We start from the raw sequence: 18,691 nt of genomic DNA, 5'->3' as shown, positions 1-18,691 counted from the left end.
AACTCATTTACTTGAAAGCAAATCCTATTAAGTCAGAATGTTTTAAATCTCCCCACCATGGGATTATTTATCAGGGCCACCTATATGTCTAGGCAATTTACAGGTTCTACATACTATTACTATAGTCCAGTTAAACAGGCTACTGTGCCAGGTATGCATGCCCAAGGCACAAAAAATCTTTTGCTTTTTATTATTATAATTATAATAATTACATTTATATCCCGCTCTTCCTCCAAGGAGCCCAGAGCGGTGTACTACATACTTGAGTTTCTCTTTCACAACAACCCTGTGAAGTAGGTTAGGCTGAGAGAGAAGTGACTGGCCCAGAGTCACCCAGCTAGTTTCATGGCTGAATGGAGATTTGAACTCGGCTCTCCCCGGTTCTAGTCCAGCACTCTAACCACTACAACACGTTGGCACCATGCTGGCTCTCTGTAAAGTGTCTTGTAAAGTGTTTGTGAACTGCCTGAGTCTTTGCAGTCAGGTGGTATACAGATTGAATAAACTATGTTATGATATTAAAAGTAAATACATTGCATGCTCTTAAAGGACATGCACTACAAAGCAGCAAGGGTGCTCTACAGGTGAAACTCGGAAAATTAGAATATCGTGCAAAAGTCCATTAATTTCAGTAATGCAAATTAAAAGGTGAAACTGATATATGATACAGATGCATTACATGCAAAGCGAGATAAGTCAAGCCTTAATTTGTTATAATTGTGATGATCATGGCGTACAGCTCATGAAAACCCCAAATCCACAATCCCAGAAAATTAGAATATTACATGGAACCAAGAAGACAAGGATTGAAGAATAGAACAATATCGGACCTCTGAAAAGTATAAGCATGCATATGTATTCAGTACTTGGTTTGGGCCCCTTTTGCAGCAATTACTGCCTCAATGCAGCGTGGCATGGATGCTATCAGCCTGTGGCACTGATGAGGTATTATGGAAGACGAGGATGCTTCATTAGCGGCCTTCAGCTCTTCTGCATTGTTTGGTCTCGTGTCTCTCATCCTTCTCTCGGCAATGCCCCATAGATTCTCTATTGGGTCAGGTCAGGCGAGTTTGCTGGCCAATCAAGCACAGTACACTGTATACTTTTCGGAGGTCCGATATTGTTCTGTTCTACAATCTTTGTCTTCTTGGTTCCATGTAATATTCTAATTTTCTGGGATTGTGGATTTGGGGTTTTCATGAGCTGTACGCCATGATCATCACAATTATAACAAATTAAGGCTTGACTTATCTCGCTTTGCATGTAATGCGTCTGTCTCATATATCCGTTTCACCTTTTAATTTGCATTACTGAAATTAATGGACTTTTGCACGATATTCTAATTTTCCGAGTTTCACCTGTAGGTGTGGAAGTTGTTTTTCTGCATTACTAGTACAGCAGGTATGCATCTCTATGTAATGCACAATCTGGTGCTACCAAATTGTTGGGCTCCCAGTTATAATGCATGACTCAAAGCCCATTGATTAGGAGCCATTGTGGTGGTTTGTTTCGCAATTTAACTGTGAATATAAGCCTGATCCGCACTAACTGCAAATATATTACAATCCGAACGATGGGGGTGGTCAAGTTTTTCTGAGCCACTCAAATGCCTTTGAATCCGTATCTCAGAGAAGCACAGTTCATTCAGCATCGCCTATTCAACCGCAGGAAACTAAAAGCGGCCCAAGTCAGCCTGCAGGCACAGCAAGGAAAGCCCACCTTCTTCAGCAGAGCTCGGTCAAGCCTGCAGAGACCGTCTCTACTATTGCCTCTTATTGCGCATGCGTTGGCTTTTAACGTACGGCGGAAGTGACTCTGGTCTAGCTGGGGGACCCTTAAATATAGGGCCACACAGAAGGAAGTAGGAAGTTGCGGTGCCGGAAGTAGGTTGGGGAGAGGCTGATGTACTGGGTAGGGAGGGGGGGCGGCGGCGGCAGGTGCGGCTAAACAGTTGCCGAGAGGTACGCTGGGGTGGATCTGGGCCAGCTCTGGACCGGAGCTGTCCAGATACCTTTCCCTCGAGCGAGCGGCGCCACGGCGAGTAAGACCCGAAAGGCTATGGCAGAGTCAACCGCTAGCATGGGATCCACAGCGACAGTCACCGAGACCGAGGTGACCACTGAGCCGGTGAGATGGGGGAAACCGCGGGGGTGGCCAGAGCGACCCTGGCATGAGCCGGCGGATTGGGGGAGGGACAGGGGTTTCTATGGCAACCCTGAGGATGTAGGAGAGCCGTGGCAACCCTGGTGGCCGGGTGTGCCACGGTTGTCGTGGCAACGGCGGGGCGGAGGTGGGCTCCTCGGGGGTCAGCTGAGAAGGGCCACCCATTGGCACCGGTGCCTGCAGCCCCTTTCGTCGGGATAAACGGTTTGGGATCTAAAGGGCCACCTGCAGAGGCCTTCCCACGCACTCCCGTCCTTTCTTGAGGCCCTGCTGCGAGTTGCCTCTGCCGAAGGAAGCGGGGTGGGTGTCTCCACTGCCCACCTCTTCAGTGGCACCAATGTTAAGAAGTGCCTTTCCCATTGGAGGCTCGGCTCATATGACCGTCTCTCTGTATTCCTAGAGGCGCCCCATTAAACATTGCCTTTTTTTGGTTGAGGTTTTGGAAGTGGCTGCTGCTGTAGCTCTTGATTATTTGGCTTTTGTGGACACATGCGTGCGCACACACAATGTAAAGGTAACAGACAGCAATAGCGAAAAACATAATATTAAACACACACTTCAAAATGCAGAAGTAATAGACAGCAATAGTAATATATTGCTATCTTTTATTTTGATGTGTGTGCATTATTGGCCCTCTTCAGACGAGTGTCATGGGCACTCACTTTTACAATAGCAGAAGCAGGGAGGATGTCCTGCTGCTGTCACCCCTTCTCGCCTGATGAATACACTTAAGGTGCTGTTTGTCTGAAGGAGGAGGTGCATTAAGCGTGTTCCCTGGTGATTCTGTGGGAAGATTCTGTGGGTAGCAACTTCATTCGAGTCATAAGCATGTTTGTAGGCAGGAGAAGATAAGTGACAGCAGCGAGGTGGGCAGTGTTCCCTCAGTTAATTTTCGTTCCCGCTTAAGCTGAATCAGGAAGGCCCCATTCTGAATGCACGTGTGCACCCACTGTCTTGATGCTGCCACCCAGAACAAAACTCATTCCGCACACGCATGGAAAAAAATATTGGGAACACTGGAGGTGGGACTTCCTCCCTGCTTTTGCTGTTGTGAGTGCCCATCACACTCACAACATCTGAAGAGGGTTATTACATTTTAATATTTCTATTGTGAGCTGCCTTGGCAAGAAAGGTGGGGTATAAATATTTTAAAATAAAGGAAATAACCATGACAACCTGGTGGCTTTCAAAGGGCAGTAGACAAACGAATAGAGAAAGCCAGGTCTATCAGTGGGTATGATAAATCACTAGAGTCTCCAGCTTCAGCTACAGTATACCTCTTAATACTAGTTGCTGGGAAAGCAGTAGCAAGGGTGGGCTTCTCTTTTCCTGCTCTTCTTGTATGCTTCCCCAAAGCAACAGGCTATTGAATTGGATGGCTCTTTGGTTCATATTCTGCTGGTGTGCAGGCTTGTAGAAGCCAATTGAGTCATTCTGCCATGTCTATTGAAGTGAAAAGTTTGATATCCAGCATGATGGTGCTGTTTACCCCTATAGCATATAAAATGAGAGAATTAAGTATGCAGGCCATTATTGGAACAAGGGGATGGGGTGGTGTGAAAAACACTGCAGCCTGATGACATTTACAACTGAGAACTGAGGATCCATAGATCCCACTTACACAACTTGGGACAACTGACTGTCCTTGCCTTTACTCTTTACCTGAAGAAGTGGATTATAGCCCACAAACGCTTAACATCAGTTAGTCTAAAAGGTGCTGCCTTGTTTTTTTCTTCTAGCTTGGGATAATGTTACTTAATTATTCCTTCTAATGGGTTATGTACAAAAGAACTGAATAATGTCATTGGTCAGGTTTTCTTGCACCTATGCTTCCAGTGGCTGCAACTCCCACCCACCCTCTGCCACCACCAACTCTCTTGTGTCAGTTGCTAACTCTTTTTAATGTGCTGTGAATGTGGTGGCACTGTTTTTGAAAATGGGTGTGTGTGTCTGTGTCTTTGTCAAGGTGTTTGGGGCTAGAAAGACAGTAGCAGAAAATGGACAAGTGGAAGACACTTGTAGTATGAATTTGAGGTATTTATGTGGCTTGTAGGTTGTAGGCTTTGTAGCAACTCAAAGGATATTATGAGAGCCAACAGAACCCACTGAATCTGCTGGCCATGGAAGCTCTTTTTCATGAAGACTTAAGAGTCTTCTGTGGTGCTATTTGCAAACTTGCAGAGGTGCCTCCTTGGCAGATAAGTTAGTATGGAACAGGATTCATACAACTACGGAGCTTTGAAAATCCACCACTCCTATATTAGATGAAAGAGAGGCATACAGTTTTTAATTATGGATGAGATACACTTCCACCACTCTGGCTCTTTACTGTCATTCCCTGCCTGCAGGAGAATCGTAGCCTCACCATCAAGCTGAGGAAACGAAAGCCGGCCAAGAAGGTGGAATGGTCAAGTGACACAGTGGACAATGAACACTTGGGACGTCGGTCTTCCAAATGTGAGCAACACAGTCACTCATCTTTGCCTGTTATGCCTGCTGCTGCTTTGAGATTCATGCACTCACACTCACTCACCCTTTACTACATCTTCTTTGTTTTCCCACATGTGAGTGCATCTTCCTTGAACTGTGTACATTGTTGAACCAGCTAGCTGAACCCTCAGTGTGTGATCTAGCAGCAGCTGCTTGGTCCATACATTCCTTTTCCCCAGTAATCACCAGCATCTTGGCCCTATTTGCCATGATTCCTTATAATACTCAGTGCGGGTCTATGGACATGCTTGGTAGCCAGGACTGAACAACTTAAGCTCAAGAGAAAGAAATGAGAATTTTGGGTATCTAGCTTCCCAGCTGGATAGGCTTGGCAAACCTGACACAGCTTATAGAACAGGCCTGCTCAACTTCGGCCCTCCTGCAGATGTTGGCCTACAATTCCCATAATCCCTGGCTATTGGCTACTGTGGCTGGGGATTATGGGAATTGTAGTCCAAAAACAGCTGGGGGGCCTAAGTTGAGCAGTCCTTTTATAGAACAATAGTTGAGGAACCTTGGATACATCCCTTGCTAGTTTGGCTAGCAATGGGATAGCATTTATTATTATTATTATTATTTTATTCCCCCCACCTTTCGTCAGAGAGCTCTTTTCTTTGCCACCACCATTTTATCTTCACAACAACCCCATGAGGTAGGTTAGGCTGAGAGAGAGTGATACACCCAAAGTTACGCAGTAAACTTTATGGCAAATTAAGGATTTGTAGCAGGGTCTCCTTGGTCCCAGTACAACCCTAATTGCTATGCTACAGTGACTTTCAGTTTGTACTAAAGATGGTGGTAGAAATTTAGGATTTCTGGACTGTATTTCTCAGTTGTTACGGAAGAGGAGCAGAGTCCAGCTGGCAGTTTCTAGGGATGACCAACTGGTAGTTTGTGAACCAGATCTATCCCTTTGAGGTGATCTTATTAGACCCCTGGCAGCTCTGCTGAATTTTATGTACAGTATATGAAAAGACTTGCCTGCAGTTTAACTCGTAAGGAAACACAAAACACTTTCAAGCTTTAAAAAACAAAATATTTCACACCATTGCATATAAAATCAAAGCGAGGTGCAACATGCATGTCTTATGTAAATGTCCATATTTATATATAAAGCTGTTCTCCGTAATTGTGAAGTTCTTGCTAGATGGCACCATCTTTATGTGAGTAACTGTCTGCGCATGAGGAGTTCAGTTTGGCAAAATGCACTTCTGGGTCCTAGGGCTACATTCTGGAGAATGGAGTAATTCATGAATATTTATTTATTTAGAACATTTACTATTTTTCAACAGAAAGTTAACAAAGTGGCTTCTGTGGCAGTACAACGTGGGGGAGTGGTGGAAGGAAGGTTCCCTGACCCAAAGGGCTCTCCATTTTTTAAAGACCCAAGGGAGATCCTAGCAAAAGACACTGCTGGACTAAATAGGATCAGTTGCTCTTCCCTTCTTAAATATAGGAGCCACCTCTTAAAAAGGTGCCTTTTTGCCCAGTTTTTAAGGGTTACACTTATATGCTAGAACAGGGATGGTCAGCTCCTGTATTGGAATGGGAGTGAGCTTTCCGGAAGCTCTTGGATGTGAGAGGAGGCTGGAGATTAGTGGGGCTGGGGAAAATTCCCTGATGGATCTCATGTGGGATAACCATCCTGGTCCACCTGCCAGACTAAAGCCAATGGTTTTGTAAAATGTGAATTGACAATATTTGGTTGAAAAGGCTGCTTATGCCGTTCTAGAAAGAAGAGCTATTGCCTTGAGTGGCTGCCAATTGCCAGCAGAAATCCTGGATGCTCAGCAAATCTATCTAGAAGCTCGATGAGAGCATATCACATGATGGCTGCAGTGGGATTTAACAGGGAGAGGGAAATCTTGAGATACTTTGCGGTAGCAGAATTGACCGAAGAAGGCAATGATAGCAAGAGAGAGGCAAGGAAGGAAAAAGGTACAGTACAGTAGCTGAAAGGTGATCAAAGGACGGGCAACTCTTCTTAGCATTGCATGCAGAGATTTTGTGTTGAAGGGAGATATTCTGAGGAAAAATGGCAAGATCCTTGAATGCAGGAGAGGAGCAGAACCAGAGGACAAAAAGGTTAAAGATTCTGGAGGTGGGGCATGTTGCATGGACTAGTGACATCATAGGATGTATGGGGCTTGACAAGTACAGACAGAGGGAAAGATGGAGAGGATGAGCTATAGGGTGCAGGACATGTGACTGAAAGTGAAGATGAGTCACTTCAGAACTTGGGTGGGAAGAGAGAATTATCCTACTGGATTGGACCAAAGATCCATCTGTCCACCATTCTTTCTCCAATAGGCTTGATGTTCTACAGGAAGACATGCTCAGAGATTGTCTGGTGAAGGGTGTTATCTTGCTTCCCTCCTTCAAAAGCGAGATAAATTTGTGAATAAGAGAACAAATGGCTGGTCTTCCACATAGCTGTCTCTTATTAGCACAGTTTTCTGATTATCTCCCCCTATTTTTCTTTCTCTTGTCCACCATCCCTCATGCCCTTCCTTTACTGCTTATTAAACTTCTGTCCTGTGATTGCTGCTTCTTGCCTCCCTCATAAGCCATTCTCTACTCCCTCTCTCTTCGTCTGCAATTTTTCCTCTTTTCCTTTTGCCTTTATCCCTCTTTACTCCATACTTATAATCTCCTTCCTCTATAATTTACTTTCATTCCACGTCTTGTTAAATATTGCCCTGTCTTCCACATGTCAATCCCCATATGTTCCTCCACACTCACAATCATCTTGCATTATTCTCAAATTCTCTCTTTTTCTCTTCCCCACCCCCCACCTCCTCTTGCATCCCCACCCTTAACTTCCTTTCTTCCTCCCCGCCTCCACAACGTAGGCTGCTGCATCTATGAGAAGCCACGGGCTTTTGGCGAGAGCTCGACAGAGAGCGAAGATGAGGATGATGAAGGCTGTGGCAATGCGCACTGCATTAGAGGCCACAAGAAGGGCCAGCGGGGAAAGGCACAGGATAAAGCCGGCAACACTGGTCCATCAGAGAGCAGCTTCCAGAAGTCAGAGCCACCTGACCAAAACCACGCTGGAGCCATGCAACACTGAACCACACCCTGCCATGGGGTGGGAGAGGAGAACCCCAACTCCCTCCCCACACAGGGACTGACGCTGCCCCAACTCTGGGGCAAGGGGGAGGGTGGATGGGCAGGGCACACACGTCCAGCACCCCGTTTGTCTTGTGCCGGTGCTGACACTGCCCCAACTCCAGGGGGAGGGAGGGGGGAGGGCACATGCATCCAGCTCTCCGTCTGTCTTGTGCCAGTGCTGCTGCTGTCGTCTATCTGTCCATCCGTGGCTGGTGAGTCCGTCCGGTACTGCCCATCCCCACCCATGTGGAATGTACTGACAGAGCCTTCGGGGTTCCTTGGCTGAAATTTTTTTGTTGCTTCTTAATTAAATATTTGTATCAGTGATGAACAAGGTGGGAAATGGGTGCTACTTTGGGAAGGGCAGTGATGGAGCTCTGTCCAAGCTCCTTCCTGTGGGCATGTGCACCCTCCATCCCCTCCTGGCCTTGGAGTTCGTTCCTTTCACCTCCCAGTTTCTACCAATGCACCCCTACTCTAACTCCCTTCTCCACTTGCCTCCTTCAGCTTTGTCTCTTCCCATCCCCTTCCATTTGTGTGAGTACTCACACACTCTTGTTGTGTGCATTTGTGCTCTCTCTCTCTCGCTCTCTCTCTCTCTCTCTCTCTCTCTCTCTCTCTCTCTCTCTCACACACACACACACACACACACACACACACTCACTCCCTGTTCATCCCACCTCCTGCTTCTCTCTGTATTGCTCTCCTAGACGTCTCACCAGGGCAGTGCCACTGCTTATGACACACAGCCACCTTAATGGTGCAAACTTCAGGTCTTCCCACCTCCCTAAACTTTTCCAGGACCAGAAATATAAGCCTTGATTCCACCACCTCCTTCTGGCTACATGACTGCCTTTCTTTGTCCTCCGCAGGTGTGTCTTTCTGAGGGCAATTTCCCCCACCTTATGATTTGCTTCTTTAATTTTTATTGTAAGAAGAAAACCTCAAGGTTTCTTTGTCATTATGCCATGGAAGCCTGTGAGATATTTTCTTTGAAGTGAGATGGCAGAAGGGAGAAAAGCGAAGGGGGGGAGGGCAGTAGATGTGATGTGGCTGGGAGTGTAGCCGCTGTTGCTGGATCCTGAGTGAGGTGGGTGGTCTGGTCAATGGCAGGTGTGTGTGCTGAGAATGGTATGCTATGTTGGAATTTGACATGTGACTCATGAGGCTGAGCCCAATTTGAAGCGGGTCTAGGATTGATATAAACAACCCTGATCATCTTGCACAGTGAGATGAATGTTGTTCTGTTACTACCCCTGTTGACTCAGTTACTTTGCTAAGGGTTTGTATCTGAGGCAGGCCTTCTCCTGCAATCACTCATGATTATGGCAAGATCTTGGCAGTCAGGCAAAAGGGTTGGAAGAAGGCATCTCCTTCCTTTGCATGACTTACTGAACACCCTGTTGCTCTTGCTATCTACGGGTCAACACTAGAGGAAAAATGTCTGTGTGTCCTTGAACTCTCTTTTTTGGACCTTGGTCCACTGATGTCGGCATGCTTCTAATTATAAATGATAAACTTTCTGCAGAAGATGCACAGTTGTGGAGGGCTCCCCATAATAACTGTGCATGTATGTGTACCTCGAGCCCGTTCAGGCAGACCTGCAGCAAGCATTTTTCAAACTGCTCATGACTGAGAGATGGTTCTTGTCTGAATTAAACAGTGGAGTGACATTTAACTCCTGCCCCTAAAAAGATCTCTTTCGGAGTGTGAAAATATCCTCCTCTACTCCTGAGGTTGCCACTGCTGTGTTCCTGCACGAGTCACTGCTCTAAGCAAGAATTAATTGAAGAGTAGGCTGGAGCAATGAATCACACAGGGATGCAGTAAGCAGTCTGTGAGGATGGGTGTTTAGGATTCCGAAAAGCCTCTTTAAGATTACTTTTTTGCAGTTCACAAACTGTACCTGATACACAGTATTCAAATTGCAGGGCAGCAAAAATATGTCTGGGCCTCTATATTTTGGGGCAGTTACCTCCCCCCTCCCACTGTTTTTAGAAGACTAAAAGTTGGCATTATTGGGCTGAGTGGGTTGAGGTAGGGAGTGTTGTTTGTTGACTTCATTAAGGGTTATTCTGCTCTTTCTCCCCCACGCCCATAATTTCCTAAATGGAGGTAGGCTGGGTAACCTTGTGGGTCAGTCAGTGTAATTTTAGTGCTGCTATCAGCTTGACCAATTGAGCAGGTGACATTGGGCCAGTTTAGATGATTAGGAAGGATGCATGCTGTGAGCATGCCTGTTGTGACTCTGAGCTTTGGAATGTGAACAGAGAGACCATTCAGATGAAAAAAAAAAAAACACCCATATGACATGCTGGGAGGGTGTCAACACATCTGCAGAGGACATCCTGATGAGTGCATTCTTGGCACATCCTCTTCCAATTGACTGAGCCGGGACAGTATTGTCTGCACTGGCCAATTCTATTTAATTTGTGTCATAGGTTAATGGTAGAGTGAAATTTCTCTGTCAGCAGGGCTGGCCACTGGTAAAAGGTAAAGTGTGCTGTCAAGTTGATTTCAACTCCTGGCACCCACAGGCAGATATTTGAGCAGGGGTGGGGTGCGGGGGCATCCAGGTTTAAAGAAAATCATTTTATGAGAATATCAAGGTGGTCCAGCTGGAACAAGGTGCTAAATGATACTTGAGTGGGATCGTACACTTTAAGAATCAGGGTGCCTCTGAGCACATGCTCAGCTAAGGAATTTCTTTTCATTGCCGGAACTGAGCTCATGGTCCATTTACACTCCTGTTTCCCCCCACCAGGTTTTCTTCATTTCCGCTACCTTATGCAGTGCAAAGAGCCTCTCTATTTGCTATTAAACAACTGGGAATTTGAAACCTTTGCTGATCTACTGAGAGAACTATTTTTATTTAACACACATTTTTAAAATTTATTTAATATATTTGTATAGATCTACCAGGAGCTTTTGATAAAGTTCCCCACCAAAGGCTCTTGAGTAAACTTAGCAGTCATGCAATAAGGGGACAGGTTCATGTGTGGATTGGTAACTGGTTGAAGGACAGGAAACAGAGAGAAGGAATAAATGAACAGTTTTCACAATAGAGGAAGGTAGGAAATGGGGTCCCCCAGGGATCGGCACTGGGACCAGTGCTCTTTAGCTTGTTCATAAACGATCTATAAGTTGGGGTGACCAGCAAAGTGGCCAAATTTGCAGATGACACTAAACTATTTAGCGTAGTGAAATCCACAATGGATTATGAGGAACTCCATAAAGATCTCTCCAAACTGGAGGACTGGGCGACAAAATGGCAAATGTGGTTCAATGTAAGCAAGTGTAAAGTGATGCATATTGGGGCAAAAAACACCAACTTCACGTATATGCTGATGGGATCTGATCTGTTGGTGACTGACCAGGAGAGAGTTCTTGGGGTCGTGGTGGACAGCTCATTGAAAGTGTCGTCTCAGTGCGCAGCAGCTGTGGAAAAGGCTAATTCCATGCTAGGAATCATTAAGAAGGTGATTGAAAATAAAAATGCTAATATTGGCCACATCTGGAGTACTGCGTACAGCTTTGGTCCCTGTATCTTAAGAAGGATATTGTAGAACTGGAAAAGATGCACAAGAGGGCAACCAAAATGATCAGGGGCCTGGACCACCTTCCTTGGAAGACTAGGCTACAGCATCTGGCGCTCTTTACCTTGGAAGAGAGGTGACTAAGGGGAGACATGCTTGAGGTGTATAAAATTACGCATGGTGTGGAGAAGGTGGACAGAGAAATTTGTATCCCTCTCTCACAACACTAGAACCAGGGGTCACCCCATGAAACTGAAGGCTGGGAAATTTAGGACCGACAAGAGGAAATACTTTTTCACACAGCACATAATTAATCTATGGAATTCTTTGCCATGGGATGTGGAGATGGCCACCAGCTTGTATGGCTTTAAAAGGGGCTTAGACAGATTCATAATAGACAGGTCTATCAATGACTACTAGCCAGCCTCAGCCATGCCTCTCAATATTAGTTGCAGGGGAGCAACAGCAGGAGAGAGGGCATGCACATACCTCTTGCCTGTGGGCTCCCTAGAGGCATCTGGTGGGCCACTATGTGAAACACGATGCTGGACTAGATGGGCCTTGTGCCTGATCCAGCCGGGCTGTTCTTGTGTTCTTAGATACTTGCCACTACATGTTGGGTGGGTGGGTCTCTCTCTCTCTCTCTCTCTCTCTCTCTCTCTCTCTCTCTCTTTCTCTCGCCTTGTCCGAAAAAAGAAAATTTTTAAACTCCTTTAAAGAATTGGACCTGGGAATCAAAAGACATACATTTCGATTTAGGCAATGAGCAGGTACAGAATTCTTGCCTTCTTAAGTCACTATTGGCTATGCTGTGTACTGCTTAATTTAACACTATCTCAATAAGGACCTCAATTTCCTGCAGCCTGGTCTGCTGAAATTTTGAAAAATTCATCATAATTTCAAATAGTGGATCTTACTTATTAGTTGCTCAATTCTTTGCTGCATCTATTAATTTGGGCTTGTGTAGACACGAGCCCTATTCACTGGATTCTCTGATGAATGATTCAAGACCTTGCTGCCTACGTCAGGTTGGGGGTTATGTCCTTGTTCCAGAATAATACCAAAACAGAAGAAATTTGATTTATAGAAAGTTGGAGAAGAAGAGATGTTCACCCTAGCCATTTATAGCCCTAATTATACAGCTAACATGTTCCCTGTTAAAAACCTATCCATAAAATGCTGGCTAGGCACACTAAAAAAAAGTCAAAACCACAGCTCATGCATTTGATAATTGTCTTGATTTGTACGCCACTACTCAAATGTTTATATACCACTTTTCAACAAAAGTGCTCAAAGCTGTTTACATAGAAAAATAAATAATGTGGTTTCTTGTCCCAAAATGGCTTGCAGTCTGAAAGGAATTATAAGGTAGAGTCCAGCAACAACCACTGAGGAGGTGCTGTGCTGAGATTGATAGGGATAGTTGCTCTCCCTCTGCTAAATATAAGAAAATCCTCTTTTTCAAAAGTGTCACTCCAGGCTATGTTATGTGGTTCATGGTACAGCAGAGGCCATGCTGTAAACTAAGGCTTGTTATGTGTGCGCATGGTTGCAGGATTTGAACTATAACTTCATGTTCTTTTGCATCTTAATGTCTAAACAACTGAACATGAGACCCAAGTTATAGACTGGAGGCTTTTAATATAGCAATGCTGGCAACCACTTTCAAACTTTATCTACACTGGACTTGAATTCCAAGGTAGAGGAAGGGATCGAAACAAAAGGTCCATTCAACAAGGAGTGCACAAAACTGTTAAATGGACTTGCCTGTAGAGGATGGGAAAGTGGTGCATAAGAGACAAGTAAAGTAAAGTGTGCCATCAAGTTGATTTTGACTCCTGGCACCCACAGGGCCCTATGGTTTTCTTTGGTAGAATACAGGAGGGGTTTACCATTGCCTCCTCCCACGCAGTATGAGATGTTGCCTTTCAGCATCTTCCTATATCGCTGCTGCCCGATATAGTACCAGCAGGGATTCGAACCGGCAACCTTCTGCTTGTTAGTCAAGCATTTCCCTGCTTATACAGTACGTTCCAGTTATCCTGAGACTTGGTAACCCTCTTGCTTCAGTCAATGATTTGATAAAATGTATGTGTCTCATGGATGAACTTCCGTTAGGAGGTGCTGGAAGTTGCTAAAAGAGGCACAACACTCTATTGTCACAGTAACATAGCCATGTTGGTCCGCGGGGGGCGGGGGAGGACTCACCCAGAAATCCAGTCAAAACGTCCTTGCAAAGTACAATACCCTTTATTAGAAGACTCTTCCAGTTGCATTGTAGTTTGTGAAGAGAATATGACAACTTGCCCTCAGCAGTAGTTGAGATAAAGCGGCAGCACAAACCATCCATGTAGAAAGCTTCACTTTCTGATGTCTTCAGGGAAATGATCTCAACTAGCAGTGCTTGGAAAGGCTTCTGATGGAGACACCTAAGAGCTGTTGCTGGTAGAAAAATGGACCTTACCATGAAGCAACCCTTTTGAGATTCTTCTGTTCCCCCCGCCCCCACCCCAGCTGATCATGGAAGTGGATGGTTTATCATCAGGACTACTATGGCTACATGGAACTTAACATTTTTTTAAAATTAAAAAAAATTCCTGCATTCAGGCAAGCTTAATTTCACACCAAGAGCAAATGTGCATGATCTTATTTTAAATGATATATTTGGTATTGGTTTTCTAGCATACCTTTTTTTACAATGAAGGTACCCTTATGAAATCTCTTTGCTGTCCGTGTGTCCCCCCACCCAACAACTTTGCAATGCCTGCACTGATTTGCACCAAATTTGATACAGATGTCATGCCCCATAGGGACACCTGAAGGGTGTGGTTTGTGTTTATATCATCCACCTGATCCAAGGTGGCAGCTGCACAGAAAGATAGATTAGGTCTTACCAGAACCGCTTGCTTTTGTTTTTGGCAGGGGGTGGGGTGTACTATTTTCCATAAATATTTTCCTAGTGGTAGGGGAGGAGGGAAAAACTGATATGAACAACATCTAGAAAGAGGCAAAAGAACATTTTCCAGAGTAACAACTGGAAAACTTAATTAGGATTTCTCTGGTTTCTGATATGCATCCATTGCATTAAAACATTCAAGCATATCATAAGGCTAGAAACTTACCTATGGTTTAAAAGAGAAAAGAAAGCTGAGATGTCCACGAAGCTGAGTTCTGTGAGCAAGATCATATTCTGTGTTCCTGAATTCAAAGTCCTCTTTTTATATTAGTGTGCTGCAGGCTGGCATCCATACAAAGTATCCTTGGGCAGCCACCAAGGGCCCTGCACCCTGGGAGGGGCCATTGCTAATGCCTGCCCTGGGCAGATTGGGCCTATCCAGCAATTTATTTTTATTTATTTTATTTTTTATTTTTTTACATTTCTATACCACCTTTCGTTAAAAACAACCCCAAGGCGGTTTACAAAAATTAAAACATACAATAAAAAAGCAATAAAAAACATCAGGCTAAAAACAGCCATAAAAACAATACAACAGATAAAAACACACTGAAGCAGCAGTAAAAACGATTATGTAAAAGCCTGGGTAAAAAGCCAAGTCTTTACAAGCTTTCTAAAAGCCGTGATGGAGTCCGAGGAACGAATGGCCACTGGGAGAGCATTCCAGAGTCTAGGAGCAGCAACAGAGAAGGCCCTGTCCCGAGTGCATGACAGCTGGGCCTCCCTCATTGTCGGCACCCGGAGTAGGGCCCCCTCAGATGTCCTCGTCAAGCGGGCAGCAACCCTTGGGAGCAGGCGGTCCCTCAAATACCCCGGGCCCAAACCGTTAAGGGCTTTAAAGATCAAAACCAGCAGCTTGAATTGGACCCGGAAACGAACCGGCAGCCAGTGCAGCTCTTTCAAAATGGGGGTGATTCACATCAAGATGTTCCCAACGGGCAGCTCCGGATAACACCCTAGCTGCCGCATTTTGCACTAGCTGCAGTTTCCGGATATTCTTCAAGGGCAGCCCCACATAGAGCGTGTTACAGTAATCCAGCCGCGATGTGACTAAGGCGTGGGTAACCGTGGCCAGATCTGCCTTCTCGAGAAAGGGACGCAGCTGGTGCCCCAGCCAAAGCCGTGCAAAGGCACCCCTGGCAATTGGCTGCTACTAGCTGGGTGCACTCCCCTCTTCCCATGGCAGTTAATGTGGGTTTCTTCTGTTCTCAGCAAGTCAACAGGAGCAACAGCACCATTGTAGCTGGAGACTGCTGCCTGCCTCCTCTCTCCCACAGTGCCCCATGAAACAGGGCAACCCACCACCACCACCAGTAAAGCAAGGGAAACCAAGGTTACAGAAGATTACAATTAGGAAATTCTTCCTAATGTCTAAGCCTAAATCTGCTTCCTTGTAATATAAAGCCATTATTTCCAGCCCCCAGATAATTTGTTGGAGAAAGTGCACAAAAACTACAACTTCCTTGTCCAGTGTATGTGCACTAGTCACACAAAAGTGGTAAGTGTGCAAGGTAAAAAAAAAACCAAGTTGCTTTTACTGTATGAAGTGTGGGTTTGTGTAAGTAGTCTGCAAGAATCAAATATGTATTGCACTTGATTTCAAGGGCGTACAGTGCTCCTCATCCCATATGGGTATCTCACCTCTGAGTAACATGGATTGCTTTCACGATATTCAAATCAGATTTTGCATTTCCTATATTTGTTAAAGCTATAATGATTCAATTTCTCTTCTGACCTTCAGCGTAAAAATGTTTTCAGGGCAGCTTACAAAATAAAATCTAAAACACAATGGGCAATAACGAAGCAGCAAGATTAAACTGCAGCAAACAAAACAAGTTCCACTGCAGCTTTAGAAACCTGGAGAAATAACAAGATATTTGTCAGGCACCAAGAAGACAGCAGGTTCGACACCAGGCAAGCCTCTTTGGGAAGTGGAGAGCTGCAGCCAAGAAGGTCTCCTCCCATTGGCTACCTGCCTTGCTTTAGATGTGGGGAGTACCTGGATGAGGGCCTCCAAAGACAACTTAAGGGGATAGGCAGGCTCATCTTGGAATATCAGGTTATTACTGCATCGCTGTTGGATGTAGTACCTTCCACAGGCAACATCAACAGGTTCCTGCTCCCAATGAGCTTGCAGTCTGAACTAGGCAGCAAGGAAACAAGAGAGGAAGGGAAGGAGAGAAGGATGTGGGCAAACAAAGTTAACCTATACCTTAAAGTTTGGTTACCGTTGGGAATTTGGATGATGAATATACCTGTGTTTCCCCGAAAATAAGACAGTGTCTTATATTAATTTTAGCCCCCAAAAATGCACTAGGGCAATTAGCGGTACATCAGAAATTACTGCTAGGTCTTACTTTCGGGGAAACAGGGTAACATAGGAAGCTGCCTTATACCAAGTCAGATCATTGGCAGTGGCTCTCCCAAGGTTTCAGGCAGGAGTCTTTCCCATACCAGTCCTACCTGGGGATTCCAGAGGTTGAACTCAGAACCTTCTGCATACAGAGCAGATGTTCTACCACTGAGCTACTGCCACATGGGCAAGGGTTTTTTTGAGGAGGAACCTGAAGGGAAGAAACTATGTTCAGGAAAAGCAATTCCACATGGAGGTGGTAGGTAGGGAGAATGGCAATCATTTCCCTGTTAATTTACATGCTGTTTTAAAATGGCTCTCTCCTCTTTCCTGTCCCAAATAGTGACATTCACAAACATCACGCTCAAGATTAAATGGCATTTGGCAGCCTGGTCTTATGCATGTTTACTTCAAATTAGACTCTCTAGTAATGTATATCCTGGCCTTGAGATCAGATAAGACAGATTTTCTCATTGCTTTGGGATGTGGGAAACCATGTGTGTTGTTTCATCTCTCCCACTCAAGTGCATTTTCTCTCTAAATCTGATGATGCATCACTGTAAGCCATTCACGCCAGATCTTGCCAAGGTAATTAAGAGCCTCCCTTTGTAAGAACTGTTGAAAGCCCAGCTTTAAATGTGTCCCAGGGGCTGGTGACTGCTTGGAAACCCCACCTGGATTCTTCCTACATTTGCAGAGCATTTTTGTCTCAGCATGTCTGAAGGAGAAAAATAACTTTTATGGGGGATCCTGACAGATTTGCAGCCAGACAAGGAACTAGATGTTTCTGTGTGAATTGCCAGGATAATTCATAATAGCAACTAGGGCTGTGCACAAAACAGGAAAACCCAGTTTGGTTCAAGTAGAACTGGACTTGAACCGAAGTGGGCCCCGTCTGGTTTTGTGCACGTCAGGCCAGGTCCTGGTCTGGCTTGAGTCCAGATCGGGGGGGGATTTTAAATTTTATTTAAACTTTCTGGGGGCGTGTGTGCTGCAGCCACGTGGGAGGTCTCTAGCGGTTCACTCCCCCCACCGCTGGCCTCCCCGCTGGTCTTAAAAGGGCTGTTTCAGGGCTTTTCAGCCCTTTCTGCGCTGGGGGTGGCCATTTTGGAGGCCACTGCACATGTGCACTGGCCACTAGTGCGCCCGGTCACATATACAAGTGTACAGTCATCTGAATGCAAGTGCAACATGATGCCTGAATAGCCTTATGGTTGACTACTCTTTCTCTTGCTTGACTCCCTTTATGTGCTAGGTCTGTGTAATTCTGTCCTTAGATGGTTCTCTTCCTCCCTATCAAATTGTTTTTTTCAATCAGCTGATTCAGATGATACCATCCCTGGCCATGTAGTTAGGTAGGGGATGCTCCGAGACTATGCTCATCGGGACATCTTCCTGGCATGTCCCCTTATTTTGTGTGTGGCAGGGGAGAAAGATGTTTATGTGAATGGCCTCTCTACACACACTCCAAATATGTGTTTAAAGATGTATTCAGAGTGTTTGTAGAGTAGCCATTCGAACGAGCAGCCCCTCCTCCTCACAATAATCAGGACATCCACAGAGGATGTCCCAACCGGCACGCTCTTGGAGCATTCCTTCCTTAATTGAATGGCCACAGATGGTATCATCTGAACTGTCCCAATGTTTCAACAGAGGGAAGGTCTTCCTCAGATTTCCCTTTTTCCATCAGGGTTCCTCAGGGATTTGTTTCAGTTCTTTGTTCTCAATCTACATCCGATCCCTGGGTGATCTCATCAGATCCCATGGCTTTCACTACTACTCATGCAAGGATGACACCTAGCTCTCCCTCTCGGCATCTTTCTCCCTCCACGCAACTGCATCTTCAACTGTACTCCTGACATTTCTGCTTGGATGCTTCATGGTATTCATCTGGTTGCCCCTTTTTGCCAAGCAGATGTGTCTGTGTGTCATGTTCTGGTGCATGTAGACAAATAACATATTAAGGCAAGAGTTCTCTAACTTGGACCTTTAGCCATTGTAACATGGGATGATGGGAGGAGTTGTCTTGGGAATCCAAGTTTGAGAACTCTGTGTTAGGGAAGGCTAGGTGTTAGGGAA

The 18,691-nt window shown here is 45.3% G+C and overlaps 1 protein-coding gene across 1 annotated transcript; it reads left to right on the top strand.

The window, feature by feature from the left end:
• The first annotated feature begins 1,878 nt into the window (after positions 1-1,878).
• Positions 1,879-10,611, top strand: PPP1R11 (protein phosphatase 1 regulatory inhibitor subunit 11). The gene is made up of 3 exons (XM_053292836.1): positions 1,879-2,127; positions 4,512-4,620; positions 7,506-10,611. Exons 1-3 carry the CDS (start codon positions 2,059-2,061, stop codon positions 7,724-7,726), a joined length of 399 nt encoding a protein of 132 aa, XP_053148811.1. The 5' UTR covers positions 1,879-2,058; the 3' UTR covers positions 7,727-10,611.
• The last annotated feature ends 8,080 nt before the right edge of the window (positions 10,612-18,691 follow it).

Source organism: Hemicordylus capensis, chromosome 2 (genome assembly GCF_027244095.1).
Source record: "Hemicordylus capensis ecotype Gifberg chromosome 2, rHemCap1.1.pri, whole genome shotgun sequence".
Classification (NCBI taxonomy): domain Eukaryota; kingdom Metazoa; phylum Chordata; class Lepidosauria; order Squamata; family Cordylidae; genus Hemicordylus; species Hemicordylus capensis.
Note: the sequence above shows the minus strand (reverse complement) of the source record. Positions and strands in the feature narration are given on the sequence as shown.

What these genes read in the sequence shown, in the direction of transcription:
- PPP1R11 (XM_053292836.1), top strand. Translation starts at nt 2,059, where the DNA reads ATGGCAGAGTCAACCGCTAGCATGGGATCCACAGCGACAGTCACCGAG. An exon ending in CCGAGGTGACCACTGAGCCG is followed by an intron (nt 2,128 to 4,511) that starts GTGAGATGGGGG and finishes CCCTGCCTGCAG; the next exon opens with GAGAATCGTAGCCTCACCAT. An exon ending in GGGACGTCGGTCTTCCAAAT is followed by an intron (nt 4,621 to 7,505) that starts GTGAGCAACACA and finishes TCCACAACGTAG; the next exon opens with GCTGCTGCATCTATGAGAAG.